We start from the raw sequence: 22307 nt of genomic DNA on the forward strand, positions 1-22307 counted from the left end.
ATCTAATTATAAATTAGAGTATAAAATAATTTTTTATTAAATATAGGGATCAAGTATGATAAACTATAATTTTCGGAGTGACCTAAAAGATCTCCAATAAACTTTATTTTAATTGTAAAAAGTTTCAAAACTTTTTAAAATAATAAAAACTTAAAAAAACTCTATCATCGAAAATGTTAAAAAAAAAAAAAAACACAGATTTTATACAATAAGGTTATTATTTTATTTTTAATCATATTTGCTAATGATATTTATATTCTTTATGTATAACATGATTGCCTAATCGGTTCAGAAATCAGAACCATATAACAATAAGCCTGGAACCAAAAATCTAATCAGCTAGCTATTAAATAATATTATTGTTAAAAAGCATATAATTTTTTATGAGTAAATATAATATAGATCCACAAATAAATCAAAGTGCAACATATCCTTATTATTTTGGTGCCGCGAGTCGGTCCCGTTGCCTTATCACATTCCCTGCTTTCCGTCCACATCTCACATTTTTTTCCCCTTAATTTACCTTTATATTTGTTTATTTTAAAATAAAGCTAAAACATCAACTTAATTTTTTTAATACCTCAAAAGGTATGTTATTGTTTCTTATTAATACGGATAGTCCAACTTTATATTCAAACAAGGCATTGTATCTCATGTGACAAAGTAAAAACGTCTAATGGGTTTTAATGTATTTTTGAAACACGATGATATATATAAGTTATGATTTTCAAACAAAAATGACACATAATTTATTAAATTTCCGTGGATTTGAACGCTTCCTATTTCAATCAAGGGGTCGGCTAAAAAGGTACAACACAAAGAAAAAGATGAAATTACACAAATGGTCTATTTGCTTGGCAAAATATACCATATTTGGTCCTTATAAGAAATTTCTTGCAAAGATGATCCTTAAGTTTGAAATTCCTTGCATGAAAAGCCCTTATAGCTAACACCGCAAAAGCCCTTATAGCTAACACCGCAAAAAATAAGGTTATTTTTATGTAAATTACCAATATACCCTATTGACACTTTATCATTTTATTGATTTATAATTAAATAAAACAAAATAGAACTCTCTCTCTCTCTCTCTCTCTCTCTCGCTCTCTCTCTCTCTCATTCATTTTTATCTTCCTCCATCATCACTTTTGCTTTTTTTTAATGAACATGCATCACATTTATAATTCGTGGCTCGATATATAAAATCGGTTCATCAACAATAACAACAATGGTAACCAAATCAAAGACGTAATAATAAATCTTAACCTCGAGGGCTACAACATCACCATACATATTTAGTTGAAGGTCAAAACCTAATAATCAGGATTCTCACATTATGATATGTGTTCAAGAACCGGATGTAATTGGGTTTCTTTCATGGATGTAGATGAATTCTACCACTTCCTTACCCTCACCTCCACCATAACCGGTCACCAAGGCTTCATTCGAACCCTTGTTTCAAATTTCACTTTATGTTCTTCAATCGGTGAGATTAAGGCAAAATCAAATCTCGTTCGATAGAGAACTAGACATAAAGTGATAGAGAACTAGACATAAAGTGAATGTTGATTGATCTAAATCTTTTGACCATTGTCATTTTGATTAATTCATAAAAATAATCCACTTACAACAAAGAAAAGAGAAGGAGATAAAGGGTTTTTTATTTACCAAAAAAACAATGATCATCTACCTCAAATAATAAGGTCGACTTAATGAGAAAAGCGACTACATTATACACATTCGATGCAAGATTACATAATGTTATTGGAAAAAATAAACTTTTTCTCGCAAAATCATCCGTTCAATCCTATTTTGCTTTATCCTCCCATGTTGTGTGAGATCCTTTCAACATCCATGGAATTATACGGGATTTTGATGCTTGATTTCATGTTCTTGGGGTTTTTTTAGTTCACCCTCCAAAGAATTATATTGGTTTTTGATACTTGATTTCAGTTGTGACATCCCTAATTTTACGGCTACTTTTAAAACTTTTTATGCTTATTTGAAATCAGAGTGATCTTTATAAATACAAAATTTGTCTCATAAAAAGTATTTATGAAGAGAAATGTTTTTTCATTTATTATTAGAAATTTGGGATGTCATAACTGATACAAAACATAAGCAAAAACAAGCTTTAAATCAATATTCTTCTAGCCTATGAACTCCTTATATATATTGGGAGATAATTACATTATCTATCAGTACCTTCGTATCGCTATCTATGATACAAAGAAACTAAATGTGTAACACCCATAAAATTTAAGCCAAATTAAAACATATTCATTCAAAAACCATTAAGTTCATACATCTTGTTTTCAAAATAGTTTAAACATCAGAGTATCCCCCAGAACCATATCACATAAATCATAAAAACATGAGGAGTGGTACGATCACGCCTTCGCCTTGCCACGATCTCCTGAAGTACCTGAAACAATACATTGAACTGTAAGCCCGGAAGCCTAGTGAGTTACCCCCAAAATACTAGCCACACATCAACATACTCATAACATATCACAGATAGAACAACCATGCACATCGGGTCTACTGTGTGACTGGTCTGCCCGCACCGAGCCTTCAACCACCTGGTCCACTCTCTGAGTCTACAGTATGACCAGTCCGCCCACACCGGGCCTTCAGTCGGCCTGGTCCACTCTCCGAGCCTCGGCACGTCTGCTCCGCCCTCTTGGGGCCTTAAGCCTATCCGGATGGCTCGCTGGGCCTTCGGAATATCTGGTCTGCCCTGGGTATGTTGGCCTACAGCACAAAGCTGGACCCACCTCAACCCAAACCCCATCAAACAACCATGTGCACATAAAACAATTAATCACATAACAAATCCTTAACCAGACAAACAGTCCAACAGATCACAAAGCATATCAGCATCCGAACCAGGATTCCAACCTAACCGGTCACTAGCATAACATTACCCTATATACCGGGTACCGACCTTAACCAGGTCACTAACATAACACCATCCTAAATACCAGGATGCAGATCTAGCAAAGCAATAACATAACAAACAATACCCGGATTTCCATTCGATAAAGGGTTGGCCTTGGTGTCGTAGACCCTGTCGATATAGTGAGGATAACTCACCTGCATTTGCCTACTGAGGAGATAAGACCAAGCGACTCCGACCACCGAAACGAACTTCACCACAGAACACTACCAAAGAACCAATTCCATAAATACCAAAATTACCAAAATACCCTTGGAAGTCAAACTGGTCAACTCTTTGCTAAAGTCAAAGTCAACCTTCTTGGTCGATTCTACTCGCCGAGTCAACCCATCGACTCGTTGAGTTTCTATACTCAGAAACTCCCATTACACAACTCAACTCGCCGAGTCGCCCTAAGACTCGTCGAGTCCAACAATCTCCGAGTCTCATCCTGCTCAACTCACAGAGTCGCCCCTCGACTCACCGATTTGAGGCTTAACCAGAAGAGGTTAGGGTTCCACGACCAAACTCTTCGATTCCAAGAACAGACTCACCGATTCCCAAGCAATCTTCAATAGACTCGTCAAGTTGTTCTTCCAACTCCCCGAGTCCATGCACATGTTTATACAACTCGTCGAGTACACCCATGTGACTCGTAAAGTCTCTCCAGTTCTTAATCCATATAGTGGCTTTTCGAGCCATGCAGGGGCTCCAATCCATAGATCCACTGTTCTATAGTCTAACCCTCACATAAAGTTGCAAACTTTACGTGAAACCAAGGAGATATAGGCCCAAAACACACTAGGGCTAAGGTTAAGGACTAGGGGGCTTCACCAACAACTCAGAGACAGGAGCTTTATGACATTCTAGGCCATCACAAGTCTAGATCTGGAGTAGCAACCTCATATGTAAACTCCAAACCCGAAATAGGTCTCAAACAAGCTAAGGAACTCCAAATCAACCACCAAAGATGAACCAAAAAGGAAATAGCTTAAGATAATGGATCCTTACCTCTAAGATGTGCCCAAATTGATGTAGATCCCAGATCTACACAAGCCCCTTGGTGCTAGCCTCTAATTTCTCAAGCTCCTTCCACCAATTTCCTCTTCCAAGCTCCAATCTCCTCAACAATGGAGTCTCACACAAAAATTAGGGTTTCTGGATCTCAAAAGGGTAGCAAAGAAGCTGATGGTGGGTTATAATGTGCTTTATATAGGGGCCAACCTCTTGGATCAGGGTTTTCTCTCTTCAGCACCAACTCGTCGAGTCCAAGCCCCCAACTCAGCGAGTTGGCCACTTAACCCGCGACAGAATCCCACTCCGACTCCGCGAGTAAGCATGCCTACTCGTCGAGTCGCTTTCCTTAATTTACACTTTAAGTCCTTCAATAGCACCTCTGGAATTTGGGGTGTTACAACTCTCCCCCACTTAAATTAGGCTTCACCCTTGAAGCTTACTGCAGTATATGCTTCAGAACAACCCCCCTGCACTACAGACTCCGATTTCTGAATCAAATCATGCTCTCATAAACCCTACTTCTGCATCTCTCTTAAAATGACTTATTCTCACGTGGCATCCTTGCCACTACCCCAAGCCGACCATCGACCTTTCAACTCAATAGCACTACATATTAACCATATATCACCCAATGATACCATCCTTTCAAGTCAGGAACACACCTTCGCGCCTTGCGAATGCTCGATACCATAAACACCCACTGAGCTCTGCCAAGACACTAATCCTTCTTCCTTCGCCCAAAATTGGCGATAACCCTGATAACTTGCAGCCTGGAACGAATCGTGTTCCACCCTCTGGTTCTATCCCTTATGCGCTGACAGGATATTGCATCCCTCAGCTCCCATAACCCATCAACCAAACATATCACGTAACTACTCGTACCTGGCCCAATCAGCCTCGCGCTGAATACCAACACACCAGGTCCAATCAATCATGGGGTCCGGTCATCCTCATGATGGAATACCCCAGATTGGAATACCTCCACATACATAAATCAAACCTACAACCATACTCGGAAGTAAGGACCTTGTCCTTGTGTCACCCTCGAACCCTTCAGTTCGACACAACGGAGTGCAACCCACTCACATCTCCTTATCACGATCTCGAGGTCCTTGACCTCCGACTGTAATATCCTTATACAGTCCTTAGCACTGGTCCAAACTTCTCCCGAGTCTGTTATCCTACTGACTCACCTTCCTCTGACCCAATCTCCAGTCTTGAACCACTATCCTCATCCTTTTCCAAGGAGACTGAAAACATGCATGCACATCATCCAACACTACCACAACCTCAACGGGCATCCAACCCGTATGTGCTTCCATATATCTGGTACAACCCTAGTGCTTACTACCAATAACTGAAGTACTTTCGATCATCCATTTACTCTGTTGCCTTCCTTTCAGAGGACCCATACTCCTTCCGGAGCTACATACCTTTTCTTTCCAGGAAATTTATTCAACAACCCTTACCGCACCTATAAGTGCCATTGAGCTAAACTCCACTCTACACTATCCATGTAGAGCAACTGCTATTCTCGAACTCCCATATACTCCGAATCCGATCACATACTAACTAGGCCAACGCACGACCTCCAGCCAACTCCATCATCATGATCAATACTTGGGGCCAGACAATATCGATTACTATTGCATAGCGACATATTCACTAATTCTCCTCATACCGATCTACTAACACATATAGAGTCTTCAGCATGACTGGACCACCTTTCTAAGCCTTCAACCTATCTGGACCACTCTCAGAACCTTCAGCATGTCTGGACCGCCCTCCTAGGCCTTCAACCTGTCTGGACTGTTCCTCGAGCCTTCGGCCTGATTGGTACGCCTCCCTACCTTCAGTTTATCCGGACTGCTAAAACTATCGTACATCACCCTAAACCATCCTTCCCGGGAATCTCTCCCATACAGTCTGTTCTAGCCCTCTTGGGGTTTCGAACTCCAGTTCCATTCCCAGAATCCTTTCCATGGCCTAAGCCCAGGCCTCACATCGACCAACTACCTTACCTGAAACCATGGTCTGTTCCCTGCCCCACTTGTCTATCACTTGCTCCAATCATGCCACACTCTCGGTTAACAACACTGATAAATCTAAATAGCTAACCAACCTTGAATACTTGTTGTTTTACCGAAGAATTTTCCAATTCTCCTAACTTAGTGTACCAACTACTAACTTCCGCAGACAAACTGGCATAACTCAATCGACCTTACTTGATAGAGTTTCCCCCTTTTCTCCCGGACTAAATCCCTCCAGAGTGAGCAACCTCCACAGGTCACTCTCCCGACATCGCACATCCTGAACTCCAAGGAAATTTGAATCTCAACTAAACACTTCTCGCAACGTCATTGTTGTTCCAAGCAACGAGATCATATACCTTATCTTTCGTCCAAGAATCCTCCTGAATGCTAACCAACTATAACTCCTAACTACTAAGATCCCCAATCATACTATGAATCATGCGAAAACGGCGAACAAATTTACAATACCACATAATTAGCAAATAACAAGATATCAAATTGGAAACATACCTGCAGCTGCATCCGGCTCTGACCTGACCTCCTCTGCTGCAAGCTGGAAAGTTCGTTCGTGAGCCCTTGGAGGCTCCGCTCTACCCTGACCTCCACCTGTAGTCCTCAAAGCGGCCGTTGCTAGAGCCTGCACTGGTCTTGCAGCAAGCTATGGACAATTGACCCTCAAGTGTCCAACCTGATGACAATGATAACAAATTCTCATATCCTGAGTTGGGACCGAATGATGGCAATCCCTTGCATAGTTCCCTTCTTTCCCACACTTGATACACGCACCACCGGACCCACAAACTCCGGCATGACCCTTCCCACACTTCTCACAAGTGCGGCTGCTCTGATCTCCAACCCTAGAGTCAACGGTTTTGGACCATTTTGGCATCGGCTGCGACTGCATCGGGGCCTGCCTCTTCTCTCATAACTGCAACTCCATCTCTAACTCCTGCCGCCTGGTGGCCTCCTGCAGCTCTAACAAGGTATCACACCTCTGCATGGACACAAACTGCCTGATGTCCCTCTTGAGCATACTTAAATATCGGGACATCTGAGCCTGCTCCGAAGCAAACTCCGGGCAAAACATCGCACTCTCAGTGAACATCCTGGTGATCTCCGTCACCGACTCTGAATCCTGCTTTAGCTCTAGGAACTCTTGAGCCAACCTCTCTCTCTCTCTCTCTCTCTTTCTCTCTCTCTCTCTCAACCCGTGGAAATAACGAGTTTGAACATCTCCCGGAACTGATCCCAAGTAACTGCAGCCCACTGCGCATCAGAATAAGATCCCGTAGTCAACCTCCATTAATCCTTCGCTCCGAGCCTCAAAAGGTTCAAAGCACACCTCACCCTCTGATCCGCAGGGCATGAACACGTGAAGAAACAGCCCTCCACATCTGACAACCATCTCATGGAAACGATTGTATCCTAAACTCCATCGAAAGTAGGGGGATTCGTATTATTAAAAGTCCCGATACTGAAAACCTCGATCGGTTCCCCCCTGCCGCTGTTACAGCTGCTATAGCTGCCGCAGCAGCCGCCTCCGTAAGAGCTGCATAGTACTCATCAAAGTACTCAACCATGGCGGTCTTGATCGACCCAAACATCTCTGCCAACTCAGCCTAGAATATAGCAGCAACCTCATCATGCAGGACTCACGAATCCTAGCATCTAACTCATCCATACTCATCTGACCAATGACCTCGGGTGGTATTGATCCATCCTAATCACCCTCTCCTGATCCTGATCCCGAACCGGATCCTACCCCGAGACGTCTTGTAATCGCCATACTGAAAAATATGCCATAAGATATTAGACATTCCTCATAATAACCTCGAGAACTAGCTCCCAACAAAACCCTAGGGGTTGTGACTTCCTTGATACGCGTATGGGTCCTGTGCTTTCAGTAGTACGGGCCCATACTACCTTCCATACTTACCCATATTTGTATCAAGTATCACCACAACACCCTAACAATAGCGTATACATAACGAACACTCAATCCCCACTCCTAGAGGAGCACCACTATCCCATGACCGACCTACCGGTCTCATGCAACCCTCCCATCCATGAAACTTCCACCAACCCTGCAGAACTAGTGTATGCTAATCATATATATCGCTGGACCCTATAGACTTTCGAATATCCAATCCTACCCTAAGCTCCCAATCATACAAGAATAGAACATAAGGCCAAATCAAACATTCTCAAGCTATAAGATCTTAATTATGTATAACCATGATGCATACACTAAATAACTACAGTAATGATGTCAATTTCAGACAAAGGAAACCCAAGGCTAGTAGGCATCATATAATCATGCAATTCTATCATGAAATTCCTGAAGACCCCTAGCCTAGTACTAGCATGTTGTTCTAAAATATCACATAATCAAACAACTTGTATGGTATTTTGGGGTCTACTTACCGGCTCTGGCTGATCGTACCCTCTGCATCCTCCTTTACTTATTTTGAAAAACCTTTTGAAAACCATTTTGAAAATCCCTCCTTGATTTGATACTGGATTCACACGAATGTTCCTCCAATTCACTCAAACTAAGGCTCTGATACGAACTTGTAACACCCATAAAATTTAAGCCAAATTAAAACATTTTAATTGATATGTGCATACTTAGCCATGCGTTTAGTATAGAATTTTAACAATTATTAGCTAATTATTTGCATAATATGGACAAAAGGTACTTAATAATGTCTAAATTATATTTTCAGTCTAAAAGACATGCTTGGGAGCAAAAAGAAAGAAGGAGAAGCAATCAGAAGCCGGGGAATGAAGAAAGAAGAACAAACCTGGAGCTACTCGGCGAGTCCAGAAGCTACTCGGCAAGTTCCAATGAATGTTCACAAAGTAATGTCCAGGATCCTTGCCGTACATGTATTTCACAGAGGAACTCGGCGAGTTGGGCACCTACTCGCCGAGTTGCCCCTGTTTTGAGATAATTATAAATAGAGGATCTAATTCCAAATTGGGGAGTTTTTTGGCTTCCCTGGAGAATAACCTGTGACTGAAGAAACCCTTGGAGACCTGAAGAACCCTAACCTTTAATCTTTAGAAGGCTCAAGGTGAATTAGGTTAAAATTTCCACTTATTCTTAGAAGTGAATCATGTTTAGATCAACTAAATTCGTTTTTAGCTTTTCTTTTACTGTAATCATGAGCTGAATTTTCATAGTTTCTGTTTAGGAAAGACCAAATTACTCCTATGGTTTGATTTATACTTTGATTGATTGATTGTTGGTGATTTTATTAAATTAAGTTTGTTAAAGACCCTAATGCATTAACCATAAATATTTTTTGTTAATTGGAAGACAATTAGGCTGCATGAACATCTCTTAATTGTTAACCTCATATGATTTATGAGAACACTTTATTATATGCCTAGGATTAGTGAATATGAAACAAGGATTAATTAGAGAATAGGTAAATTAATGTGTGAGCTTGTTTGAGAAACCAACAAACAAGAGGTTAGTTGAATTACTAATTTGATTAACCAATTACAAATCTTATTTAATCCAAATAATAGAACTAGGGAGTTAATTAGTTTAAACACCTTATCACTACTTGAATTGATTAATTTCCTAAGGGTTGGTAATAGCGAATGCGAATCTAATCACAATAGTTGGTAACCAATAACAATTAATTTATTACTTTATCAGAAAATTAACCATAGGAGTGAACTGGTTGGACTTAAATAAAAAGCCTTTTATTAAATTTGGTGAATTTTTACTTGCTTTAGTTGATTAGTTAATTATGTGTAAGGTGGTATGTTTAAGTTTCTAGTCTTGTAAAACTAGAGAAAACCCTTTACTTTTATTACTTGTTTAGTTAAAATTAGTTATTAGTTTAATTTCCGTTCACTGAGTTCGACACCCTACTTATTCAACTATACCACTAAAAGACAGGTTCACTGCATTTGTGTGCTAAATCTATATTTTTAGAGTAGGAATAAAACCAATGCATTTTACACACATCAAGTTTTTGGCGGCGTTGTCGGGGAGCGGTTCAAAAATTAAATCTAATTCCTAGGTTTATCGATCCTTTGTGTGGGATTATCTTTACTCAAAGTTATCTTCTTTTTTTTTTTTTTTTTTTTTTTTTTTTTTTTTTTTTTTCCAGTAATTCAGTAATTAGGTCAAGTTTTATTAGTTATTAGTTTTTAGTCGTTTTTATTTAATTTTATATATTTTAGCTTATTACATAGTGAACTCGCCGAGTGCATTCGACCCTACTCGGCGAGTCCACTGCTGATTGACAGTTTATTTTTATTTTTTTTAATTTCGTTATGTTTCATTTTTTTGTTCTTTTTACGTGTTTTTTTCTTGTTCTGGTTGTAGGATTTTCATGACCAGAGGATCCAACACTCCTTTGGTTCCCCCTTTTAAAGACCTAGAATCCGCGTTGAGGAAAAACAAAGGCAAGGACGTTGAAGGCTCGAATACACCTAAGAAGTCACCTTTGACCAGCTTGAAAACGGTTTCGGGAAGAAGAAGAACAAGAAACCAGGAGAGACCAGCAGTAGTAAGAGCGAAGAAAGTAAGCTAGAAGATATTGAAGACAATCCAAAAGAAGCCGAATTTGAATACGACTACGAAACCGAATACGAAGAGGAAAGCGATCAAGAAGGAGACTTGGACAACACCATGGAAAACATCGATGAAGTGCCCATGGGCGAATGGAAGAAGAGGATACGGGATGATACAGGCCCAGGATTTGTGCAACCCGCAATTCCCGCAACTGCCACTTTTGAGCTTAAGGGTCACATACTGGCTCAACTCAAAGGGATCCCCTTCTACGGAAAAGACCACGAAGATGCTTACAAACACTTAGATGAAGTTAATGATGTAGCTGATTATTTCAATGTTCCAAACGTGCCTCGCGAGACTCAGCTGCTTCACATGCTTTCGATTAGATTGAAGGGTGCTGCAAAGGATTGACTCAAGTCACTTCCCTCCGGATCCATCACTACATGGGCCAAGATGAAAGAAGAGTTTATTGATCAATTTTGCTCACCCTCCAAAATATCTAAGTTAAAGAAAGCCATAGCTAACTATGAACAACAAGCTGGAGAATCACTTTATGAGGCTTGGGAGAGGTACAAAAGTCTACTAAGGAATTGCCCACATCATGATCTCAATAGTCAACAAGAAGTCTCCATTTTCTATGATGGAGTGAATGTTACAACAAGGAAATTACTTGACTCACAAGGCCCACTCACAAAGAAAGCACCCCCGGTGATAAAGCAACTAATTGAGGAATTCTCTAAGCATTATAGGGAATACCATAACCCAAGGAATGATGTGACGAGGGGATCAAATTATGCAACTTCAGAAGATTTGTCAGCAGTTATGGCTATGTTGAAAACCATGTATAGGAGGATGGGTAAAATTGATCAAACAATACATGCTATTCTGGTGGGTTGTGAGAATTGTACTGGACCTCATCTTACTAGAGATTGTGACTTGGATGAGAATGGGAACAAGAAGGCGCAAGTATGCTACTCAAAAGGTGAAAAATATGATGATGATTGGCAAAAACCCAAGAAGGGATGGCTTCCTTGTGATGAGTACAAGAAGGCTAAGGAGGAGAAGTATAAACAAAAAGGAAGAGGTTTTTACCAACAGGAGGAGCCGGTGCAAGAAAGAAAACCAAGTTTGGAGGACATGCTTACTAAATTTGTAGCTTCTTTAGAAAAGAGACACAATGACCATGATGCTGCAATACAAGAGACAAGAACAATACTTAGAAATCAACAAGCATCTATCCACAACATTGAGACACAGCTGGGGCAACTTGCCCAACAAATTAATCAAAGATCGCTGGGAGAACTTCCTAGTAAAACCGAAAACAACCCACGAGGCACGCATATAAATATTGTGACAACTAGAAGTGGGAAGATCATTACTTCCATGGCTCCTATTCAGAACGAAGATCCTAATAAGTTACAAAAGGAGGATGCGAAAAACCCAAGCCAAAAGCAAAACCAGCTGAACCCAGACCCTACTCGCTGAGTCCATGATATGGATTCGGCGAGTCCGCCACCTGATCAAAAAAGTAAAACTCCTGTTAAGCCATATCAGCCTCCACTGCCATATCCAACCCGAGCTAGGCAAGAAAAGAATGAAGAAGACTACCAGAACTTTCTAGAACACATAAAGGCTCTTCAAATCAACATACCATTCATAGAAGCGGTTGCCCAAATGCCAAAATACGCCAAATTTCTCAAGGGGCTTCTAACTAATAGAAGGAAGATGGAAGAAGTGGAGAAGGTGGTCCTAAACGAAAACTGTTCAGCTACTATGTTGAGCACACTTCCTAAGAAGAAAGTAGATCTGGGAAGCTTAACATTGCCCTGTCAATTTGGAAACTTGGTCACCATATATGCACTAGCTGATTCGAGGGCAAGTGTAAACCTCATGCCTTATTCATTTTTCAAAAAGTTAGATCTCCCGGAGCCGAGGCCAATTCGAATGGCAATCCACTTAGCAAATAAAACAGTTACATTCCCACGAGGAATCTGTGAAGATCTTTTGGTAAAGGTGGATAGGTTTTTGTTCCCTGTGGATTTTATAATTTTGGACATGAAAGCGGATCCTCAAGTCCCGATTATCCTTGGAAGACCTTTCCTTAACACCGCGAGCGCTATCGTTGACATGCGAGATTCAAAACTTACTCTACGGGTGGGAGATGAATTAGTCACTTTCGGGGTTGATCAAGCCATGAAGCATGCAAGGAACAATGATGACACAACATTTTCAATTGATATGTTGGATGAATTAATGGAGGAATGAAACAATGAAGAACCAAACAAGTCCACCATCGCCTTTGATGAAGAACTTGGTGCTAAAAGAGACCTACTAGAAATAGAGATATCACTGGAAGAAGCTGATTATAATGAACTAATAAAAACCAATGAGCAGCCTACTCGCCGAGTAGCCCCGATCTACTCGTTGAGTCCATATGAAGAACCCATAGTTATCTCGAATTCTGCCCAGGACTTGACGAGTCCCTTCATTGGACTCGACGTGTTCACCATGCAGAACACAAAAATTGAGCTGAAATCAGTACCAGATCACTTGGAGTACACATTCCTTGAAGATGGTCAACACAAACCTGTTATAATAGCTTCTGACCTCTCCAAATATGAAAAAGAAGAATTAGTCCATGTCCTAAAGAAGAGAAAGAGTGCCCTTGCATGGAGTATCACCGATATCAAGGGAAAAAGCCCCTCTTATTTCTCTCACAAGAACAACCTAGAAGAAGAAGCGAAGTCGGTAATGCAACACTAAAGTAGACTGAACCCGAACATGCAAGAAGTGGTCAAGAAGGAAGTAGTCAAGCTTTTAGATGCGGGGATCATTTATTCTATTTCCGTCAGTCCATGGGTTAGTCCTGTTCAAGTGGTGCCCAAGAAAGGCGGGATGACGGTTGTAACAAACGAGAAGAACGAGCTTATTCCGACCCGAACAGTAACCAGTTAGCGAGTGTGCATCGATTATCGAAAACTAGATGATGCCACTCGTAAAGACCATTTTCCTTTACCTTTTATTAATCAAATGCTTGAAAGATTTTCTGGCCATAACTGCTATTGTTTCTTAGAAGGATTTTCGGGTTACTTCCAAATACTCATAGACCCAATTGACCAAAAAAAGACTACTTTCACTTGCCCGAGTGGAACTTTTGCCTATCGTCGCATGCCCTTTGTGTTATGCAATGCACCTGCGAGAATGACATGGTGGAAAAAATTCATGGAAGTATTTATGGACGATTTTTCTGTTTTTGGATCTTCCTTCCATGATTGTGTTGCTAACCTTGATTTAATGCTTGCAAGGTGTGAAAAACCGATTTAGTCCTCAATCGGGAAAAATGTCACTGTATGGTTAAAGAGGGCATAGTCTTAGGCCACAAGGTATCCAAAGCGGGAATTGAGGTGGATTGGGCAAAAATAGATACAATTGCTAAATTACCCGCACCATCTAATGTAAAGGGCATTAGGAGTTTTTTAGGTCACGCGGGTTTTTACCGCAAAAGATTTTTCTAAAATAACTAAACCTCTAACACAATTACTTTTTAAAGATGCACCATTTAATTTCACTAAAGAGATTCTAGAGGCATTTGAATTTCTGAAAGAAAAATTAACTAATGCCACGATCATTATTGCCCCGAATTGGAACCTACCTTTTGAAATAATGTGCGACGCAAGCAACTTTGCATTAGGCGTTGTACTTGCACTACAAGAAAAAGACCCTTTTACGACGCGCAAACCACGACACTCCTTGATTTATGTTACGTAAAAGCGTGTGACATTAAAAAAGTGTCATCTCTTCAAAAAATTTAATGATTTATGTCACGCATTATTGCGTGCCCTTAAATTAGTGTCTAAATAAAAAAAGAAAAAAACACGGAGGGCACCTATAGTAAAACGCGTATCGTCTAAGGATGTCGCTTTATAAGTTTTAATGGAACGCGCCTTTTCCGACCTTTAATAGCTAAGCGGGAACGAAGTCCCCAAAAATTAGAAAACCCTGCTTTTTTTCTCATCTTCCTTCGTTTCTAGTTTTCTCTTTTCCATGGTTTGTCTTAATGAAACTCTGTGAATTCCATGAGTTATCGCTATGAAGTGTGGAATGCAAAGCTTGATTCTCGTTTGTTTCTGATTTCCCATAGATAAATCAAAACAACACACAACGAAGAACCCTAACGTGCGTCTTTCTTCTTAGTAGGTAGCGGGAGGTCTATTATTTTCTCCTAAAATTCCGATTCTCTCATTTTTCTATCGACTTAGTACGTGCTAGGGTTTCTGGTGGTGATCGACAGGTACGAGACATAATAGAACAACTGAAGAGGCTATTACAAAGGGTTGAAATCGTATGGAATGGAGATGATAGAGTTTAGCTTTCACCTTCGTCAAATCTTAAGGCGGAATAAGACTGTTGAGATTGAGGCTTTTTTGCTCCTAAAAATAGACCTTACAAAATCATTACGATCGTGGGCTCTATGATGCAATACTAGGGATTCTAAGCCCAACAAGGTTTCCTCCTCTCCTTGAATTCACGTTTTCAAAACCTAAAAGGCAATTTAGGTTTCTATCTCCTATTTTTGAATTATCTTATTAAATCGTCTTACTCCTTCACCCAGCTTGGCTATGAATTCCCGGTATGGCAACACAACCCTGCGACTTGGTTACTCTCGAGCCTACAACGGTTGTTTAAACCCTCACGAATCTCACCACAAGGTTTCATGACTACAAAGTGGTTGATTTCGTGATCTTGTTACCCACTGCCAATGATGGAACCATCAGGCATTTATATATACAGGTGAGTAATCAAATCTTATTATAGTCATCAGTAAATACGTTTTTTTTTTGAGTTACGCTGTTTGTGAATCTTTTGAATCTTCTAAACACAATAGATGTTTTATTTCTCTACGCTCCTACAACTTGGGCTACTACTTGTTATTTTTGGTTGCTTTGTTACTAGATAAGACAACAACCTGGTAGTCTTTGAATAATTAAACACCGCCTGTTTAGGGATACTTTGTGGTGAACACCAACTATTTGATAAAATGCCCCAATGAGTGACTCTTGTGTTTTAATGTTATCTTATATATTTTGAGCAAGGAACTACACATGTTTTTATTAAATCTGAAGTGTAATGTACAATAGCAATAACATTGAGGTAGGTTTCATGTACTGTTCTTTTATGTGTTATTGTGAGACATGAATTAACCTCTGAAGAATCACCTGTTCAGATGTGATCATTGACAATGCAGATAAAATGTTTTATGGTTAAAAAGGGAAATCTATTCTAGTCGTTCTCTCTAACAAGGCAACCTTAAAGTTGATGTAGGTAAGATTTTGACCTATCTATGTTATAGTTTGCAGGATGAAACGTTTCAGAAGTTCAATTTTGACCTATCTATGTTACAGTTTACTGTTTTTGTAGTAGTCTTGCTCGTGTTATCTGAACTGCTACTCGGGCTTACCTTCTCAACTACATCCCCTGCATTTTTGTGGTCAAAAAGCTGAGCCATCTTCTTAACTAGTACTGTGTAAGTACAATTCAACTAAGGTTTGGGTGCAAAATACTATAAAAACCTTTTTATGTGTGAACAGCTCAATTGAAGGTTTGAAAGCTTTATTCATATTTATTTTCTCAATTTACAGCTGGTGGTGGAACTATGCTCATACCTTACCTTTGATTAAGTTAATCATGGAATGGAATGAAAAATTGCAAAAATACTACATTTCTATCTGTGTAATTTTTAATGACATTTTTTTTAAATAAAAGTAATAAAATTATCATACTTATGATGATTTACTTGGATTTTAAACAACTTTTATGTTCAGTTTCTTATTTTATAAAAAATAAATTCGTTAAATATAACTAAAATAATATATGGAATAGCATTCAAGTTATATGCCTGATTGGTGAGGATTCATGGTATCTACAAGAGCCACTATACATAAAATGGATAAAATGGGATTGTCTCAGTGGCTGCAGATTCTAATGTATGCTTGTTACGGAAGAAGAAAGAGAGATAGCTGGCGATACAACTGTCAAATATCATTGAAAATGGCCACTCAGACGTGCCTTTAGGATTGAGGTGCATCAAATTCTTCTACATTACATCAACTCCTTGATAACTATTCATTCTTGATTCTTGAATCTAGATTTCAGGAAGCTGTGTCTGTGGCACTCTCTTCTCTTAATATTGCTGTTGAACTATCTGAATCTAAGTAATGACCACTTTACCCCTCATTCTTTATTTAAAATGCTACCAATTTGACTATGGTAAGCGTTCATTTCCCCTCATAATACAAAAAGGAAAAGACCTTTTTAAGCTTTTTGACTTTTTAAACCTTTTATATACATATTTAAATATGAAGGCTTGTGCTATAATAGGAGTAGCAAAGGTACTGATTTGGGGGGTATGGGCTGGAATTTCGAATCATCCATCTGAATGGAAGATTTGGGTTGTGAAAATTGGTGAAGGATTAATTATTTTATTTCAAATTTATGATTTTCCACCCTACAAGGGTTTTTTTGATGCCCATGCTATTTCACATGCCATTGTGGTTCCTGTGTCTTATATCTGGTGGAGCTTTATTCATGATGACAGTGAATATAGAACCAAAACACTCATGAAAAAAGCCAAGTGATATATCCAGAAGGGGTAAATTCTTAAATTTACACTCAGCTTGTAACCTTGTGTCTTTTTTCTTGTTCATTTGGGATTTAAGGTAGTCACGCTTACCAGTTTTTGCTTGCGTGTTCACAACTTTTTCTTTTCTTTTTATATTAAAAGTTGTGTCGTCTTTTTTTTTTTTTTTTTTAATTTTTTTCCCAAGCGGTTGGTTTTTACAGATTTAGATGTTGGTGTCTATACTGCTTAAATTCAGAGCTTTCTTTTGGCTTTTGTGTTATGGAGATTTTGTTGTGTTATTTCAGTTTTTTCCAAGAGGTGGTAGTCGGGGACGACTATTAACTTGGCGAAGCTGTTGTGGTGGGATCTGATAGGCACACTAGGTAAAACACCACATTTTCCTTTATCCACCAGTTCGGTTAGAGAAATGATGTACTACAAAAGGGCGTTGAAGCTTCATGCTTTTTTTGACATGGCTAATGAGCAAGGTAAGAATAAATATTTTAGCACCTTAATTTTGGTATTATAATTAAACATTAATTTCGATTAAAATTCTGTTTTATATATGTTGGCAAACCTTGCAGAAATGTTAGAATGTTATAAAGCTATCAGCTTTCCATCGGAAGATGAGAAGAAAAATCAAAGCTCATTGAATGCTCGATTAGAGGCTATTGCTGTTAGTCGTTCAAATCATAAGACTTTTTTTGCGGAAAAAATGCCCCTGTGTGCCTAATATTAGCGCCAAGTTGTTAGGGTGTTTTACTTTAATTTTTTTACCCATTATAGCTATGAGTAACCTCTTGAATTATAAGGCGATGGCGTGATTTTATACCATGTTATTGTCCATAGTCTATACACACTAAAGAATCTGAGATTTTTTAGAGATTGTACGGAATTTTTAGATGGGCGCATGTTTTTTATGGGCTTGAACACACTTTGTTCGTATTAAACATATAAATTTTATTTAATTAAAAAATCCCAACTCCCAAGTTTAAAAAGATGGTTAAGATGAGCTTTCACTTTCAAGTTTTGTTCTTTCATATTCACCAAAAAGCGAGCAAGCTTGGAGCCATAGGTAACATTTTGGATGGTAGCTCTTACTTAGCCTCTTCCCTTCTATTGGGAGAAAATAACTGATGTTTTTATTTATCTTCTCCATCTTTCAATAACGCTTTTTTTTATGATAGGAGATGGGTGATCAAGATGATACTTTCATGAAGAAGTTCGAAAAGCTGTTGTTTCAGATTTAATTGTTTATTGTCTATCCTGTTCACAAAAAACATTACAAATTTTAATAAAAAATGCTTATTTTTTTATTTATTCTTTTTTTTAGCAATTCCTATACTTTTAAGATATGCTAAATTAGCTATAGAGAAAAGGCTTGCACAGGGTCGTGATTGGTCTTATATACAACAACTTTATATGAACTATTTTACAAAGTTGAAGCTTTATATAAAACAACTTTAGTTGAAGCTTTACATAAGGTGATTATTAATTTTTTATAATATAAATAAATTAATTCCATTTTTACCCTTTTAAGTACTCTATATGAACTATTTTACAAACTTTACTTAATCTTTTTCAGGAGCATTACAACCCAAGATAATTAATTGTGGCGTGACTCTAACTGCCTTTGGGATGCTATTGAGGTTTGTAGTAGAAACGATGGTTGTTAGTTCTCTTATCATGACTTTGCAAGGTGACGTCCTTTGTATTTCAGTTATTTAGGTAAACATAATTGTTGATTTATACATATACACTCTAGGTACGTAACTACTGAATCAATTTCATATAAATTCATTCAAACTATCACAACCATAATTGATCATGTCCTGAAACTCAGATTTGCGTGAAATATTATTGGTGGCTAATTCTTTGCAATGAAGGAGATAATTGATGAAGGAATTGAAGTGTTGGTCCATGACAATGTAAGTATAGCTAAAATCTGATGAATACTAGGATATTTGTGTCTAGGATTGAACTGCACATGCACTATTATGGTAGAATTTACTAGAAATATATGTACAATATATAACAGTCTGCCATTTGGTAATGAATTGTTGCTTCCAAAACAAATAAAAACTATCCTAACATGTCAAAATCAATTGCTAAAGCAACCATGTGTAAGTTTTACTTGCAAACACAAATTATTAGACCACAAGAGTAAGCTTCAAATTGATCATAAAGTTGAGTAATATATAGCAGTCTCCCATTTGACTTTTTTTAGATTCTTTGTGATTTGTATTTAGTTTAATCTTCTATCCAAACCAAATTATCCTTGAAAGGAGTTATTAATGATTCATTTTTGGCGCATCTTGTCAAATTGTTCATAGATGGGCTGTTAATGTTCCTGTTTGTTTTCATTTATGCAGGTAACAATCTTGTTGAAAGGACTTATGAATCAGATGTTAATGGTAACAAGTTTAACACTCGAGTCCATACGATTAGATGTTAATGGTAACAAGTTTAACACATGTGTCTTTGTTATACATACAAATTAAATGCAATGGATTGTATTTTTTGTATATGGTATTTTATTTTATATTATGCAATGGACTGTATTTTTTGTATATGGTATTTTATTTCTATTATGAGAGATTAAATGCAAATTTAATTTATAAATTAATAAATATATTTTTTTTTTTCAAAAAATTAAAATTACGATACGCAAAAATGTGTGTCGTCTTCATTTATGACATGGTCTTTCTTGACTGGGGCTTCCTTGATACGCATTGCGTGTCATAAACACGCGCGTCGTAAGGTTACGACACGCAAATGCGTGTCGTCTTCCTTTATGACAGGGCCTTCCTTGATACGCATTGCGTGACATAACCGTGCGTCGTAAATGCGCGTCATAAATGCGCGTCGTAAATGCGCGTCGTCTACAGACGACGCGCAAAAGCGTGTCGTCTCTCTTTATGACAGGGCCTTCCTTGACGCGCATTTGTGCGTCGTCTAAGCGTTTTACGACGCGCAATGAGCGTCGTAAAAGGCCTTTTTTCTAGTAGTGTTGGCCAAAGGGTTGATAAACACTTTCAACCCATTTATTATGCAAGCAAGACTTTGAATCCGGCCCAAAAAAATTACACCACAACTAAAAAGGAATTACTAGCCGTGGTGTATGCTTTTGAAAAATTCTGCCCTGATCTTATTTTATCTAAAACCACTGTTTTTACTGACCACTCTACTATTAAGTACGTGTTTGCCAAGTAGTATGCAAAGCCAAGATTGATACATTGGGTTCTACTTTTACAAGAATTTGATATCGAGATATGAGATAGAAAGGGAATGGAGAATGTAGTTGCCGACCACTTATCAAGACTAGAAAACCCGCATTTGGAAGCATTGGAAGAGGATAAAATTGGAGATGACTTTCCGGATGAGTACATTTTAGTGATCACGGGGGTGGAGCCATGGTTTGCAGATATAACTAATTACTTAGCTACCAAGTATATCCCAAAAGATTTTACCTGCCAACAAAACAAGAAATTCAAATTAGAAATAAAATACTACTTTTGGGACGAGCCATATCTTTTTTGAAGCTGCGCGGATAGGATCATAAGGAGATGTATATTTGGGAAGGAAAGCCGAGAAATTTTGGAGCATTGCCATAGCAGGCCCACCGGTGGACATCATGGAGCACGTTACACAGCTAAGAAGATGTTTGATATTAGGTTTTATTGGCCCACAATTTTTAAAGATGCTACCCAATATGTCAAAGAGTATGATGCATGCCAAAGAGCGGGAAATATATCATCCCGAAATGAGATGCCACAACATAGTATTCAAGAGTGTGAAGTGTTTGATGTGTGGGGGATCGATTCCATGGGACCATTTCCAATGTCAAAAGGGAACAAATATATTTTGGTGGCGGTTGATTATGTATCCAAGTGGGTGGAGGCACAAGCTTTACTAACTAATGATGCTCGGGTGGTGGTGCGCTTTCTAAAGAAGTTATTCTTAAGATTTGGAGTCCCTAAAGCTCTTATTAGTGACTGGGGCACTCACTTTGCCAATGATCAATTAGAAAATGTGTTAAGAAAATATGGGGTAACCCATAAATTCTCTACATCTTACCATCCACAAACTAGTGGGCAAACTGAAGTGACGAATAAAGCATTAAAAAGAATTTTGGAGAGATCGGTGGGTAACAATCGAAAGGAATTGTTTGATAGGTTAGATGATGCACTTTGGGCCTTCCGAACAGCTTTCAAAACACCTATTGGTACTACACCATATAGACTAGTTTATGGGAAGCAATGTCATCTACCGGTAGAAATAGAGCATAAAGCTTTTTGGGTTTTAAAAATGTGTAACTTTGATTTGGCCGAACTTAGAACCAACCGCTTGATGCAATTGAATGCCCTTGAAGAACTTAGGAATGAAGCTTACACTAGCTCCTTGATTTACAAAGAAAAAACAAATAATTGGCATGACAAAAGAATCAAGCGTAATAAGGACTTTCACGAAGGGCAAAAAGTGTTGCTTTTTAAATCAAGGCTCAAAATCTTTCCACGCAAGCTAAAGTCGCGATGGAATGGTCCATTTATAGTGAAGAAAGTTTTTCCACATGTAGCTATCGAGTTACTATCAAGAGAAGGCACTCCTTTCAAGGTTAATGGACATTGGGTGAAAAAATATGAAGAAGGAATCCCGAGGAATGAAGAACTTGAAGAAGGGATGCTGCTGGAAGGCATGACAGAAACGTAGAGCGGGAAGGAGTCCAGCTAACGACTCCTTAAAAAGAAGCGCTTCCAGGAGGCAACCCGAGTTTAGAGTTTGCATTTCTTTTCCCTTTATTTTTTATTTTTGTTTTTTACTTTTAGGATTTGTTTTTTTTTTCTTCCAATCGTCTTCTGAAATTATGCTTAATATGATTTCAAGTTGAATGATCTACTCGCCGAGTTCATAAATTACTCGGCGAGTACTTTTTGAAATCCATAAAAAACCACGAATTCGCGTTTCTACTCACGAGTCCACGTTTTTAATTGAATTTTTTTACAATCTGTAAATAAGGGTTTCTTTTTACCCCAATCATTTTCATCAGCCGCCTCCCAAGTCTACTAGCCGAGCACTGTGTTTTCTCTCAAGCAAATTCTTTGAATTCTTGTTGAATCTTCATCTAAAAAGCCAAAGGTAAGATTTTTCCTTCGGATTCTTGCTAAA

General features: G+C 38.4%; 1 protein-coding gene and 1 non-coding gene across 2 annotated transcripts; one reads left to right on the top strand and one right to left on the bottom strand.

Annotated features, from left to right (window-relative positions):
* Positions 1-11023: 11023 nt before the first annotated feature.
* Positions 11024-11130, bottom strand: LOC145003666 (small nucleolar RNA R71). The gene has a single exon (XR_013662114.1). It is a non-coding gene; the product is annotated as a small nucleolar RNA R71 (small nucleolar RNA).
* An 886-nt stretch (positions 11131-12016) lies between these two features.
* On the top strand, positions 12017-12787 carry LOC145002562 (uncharacterized). Its single transcript, XM_078961807.1, has one exon. It carries the CDS (start codon positions 12017-12019, stop codon positions 12785-12787), a length of 771 nt encoding a protein of 256 aa, XP_078817933.1.
* The last annotated feature ends 9520 nt before the right edge of the window (positions 12788-22307 follow it).

Source organism: Lactuca saligna, chromosome 6, assembly GCF_052625555.1.
Source record: "Lactuca saligna cultivar CGN05327 chromosome 6, ASM5262555v1, whole genome shotgun sequence".
In the NCBI taxonomy this organism is placed as follows: domain Eukaryota; kingdom Viridiplantae; phylum Streptophyta; class Magnoliopsida; order Asterales; family Asteraceae; genus Lactuca; species Lactuca saligna.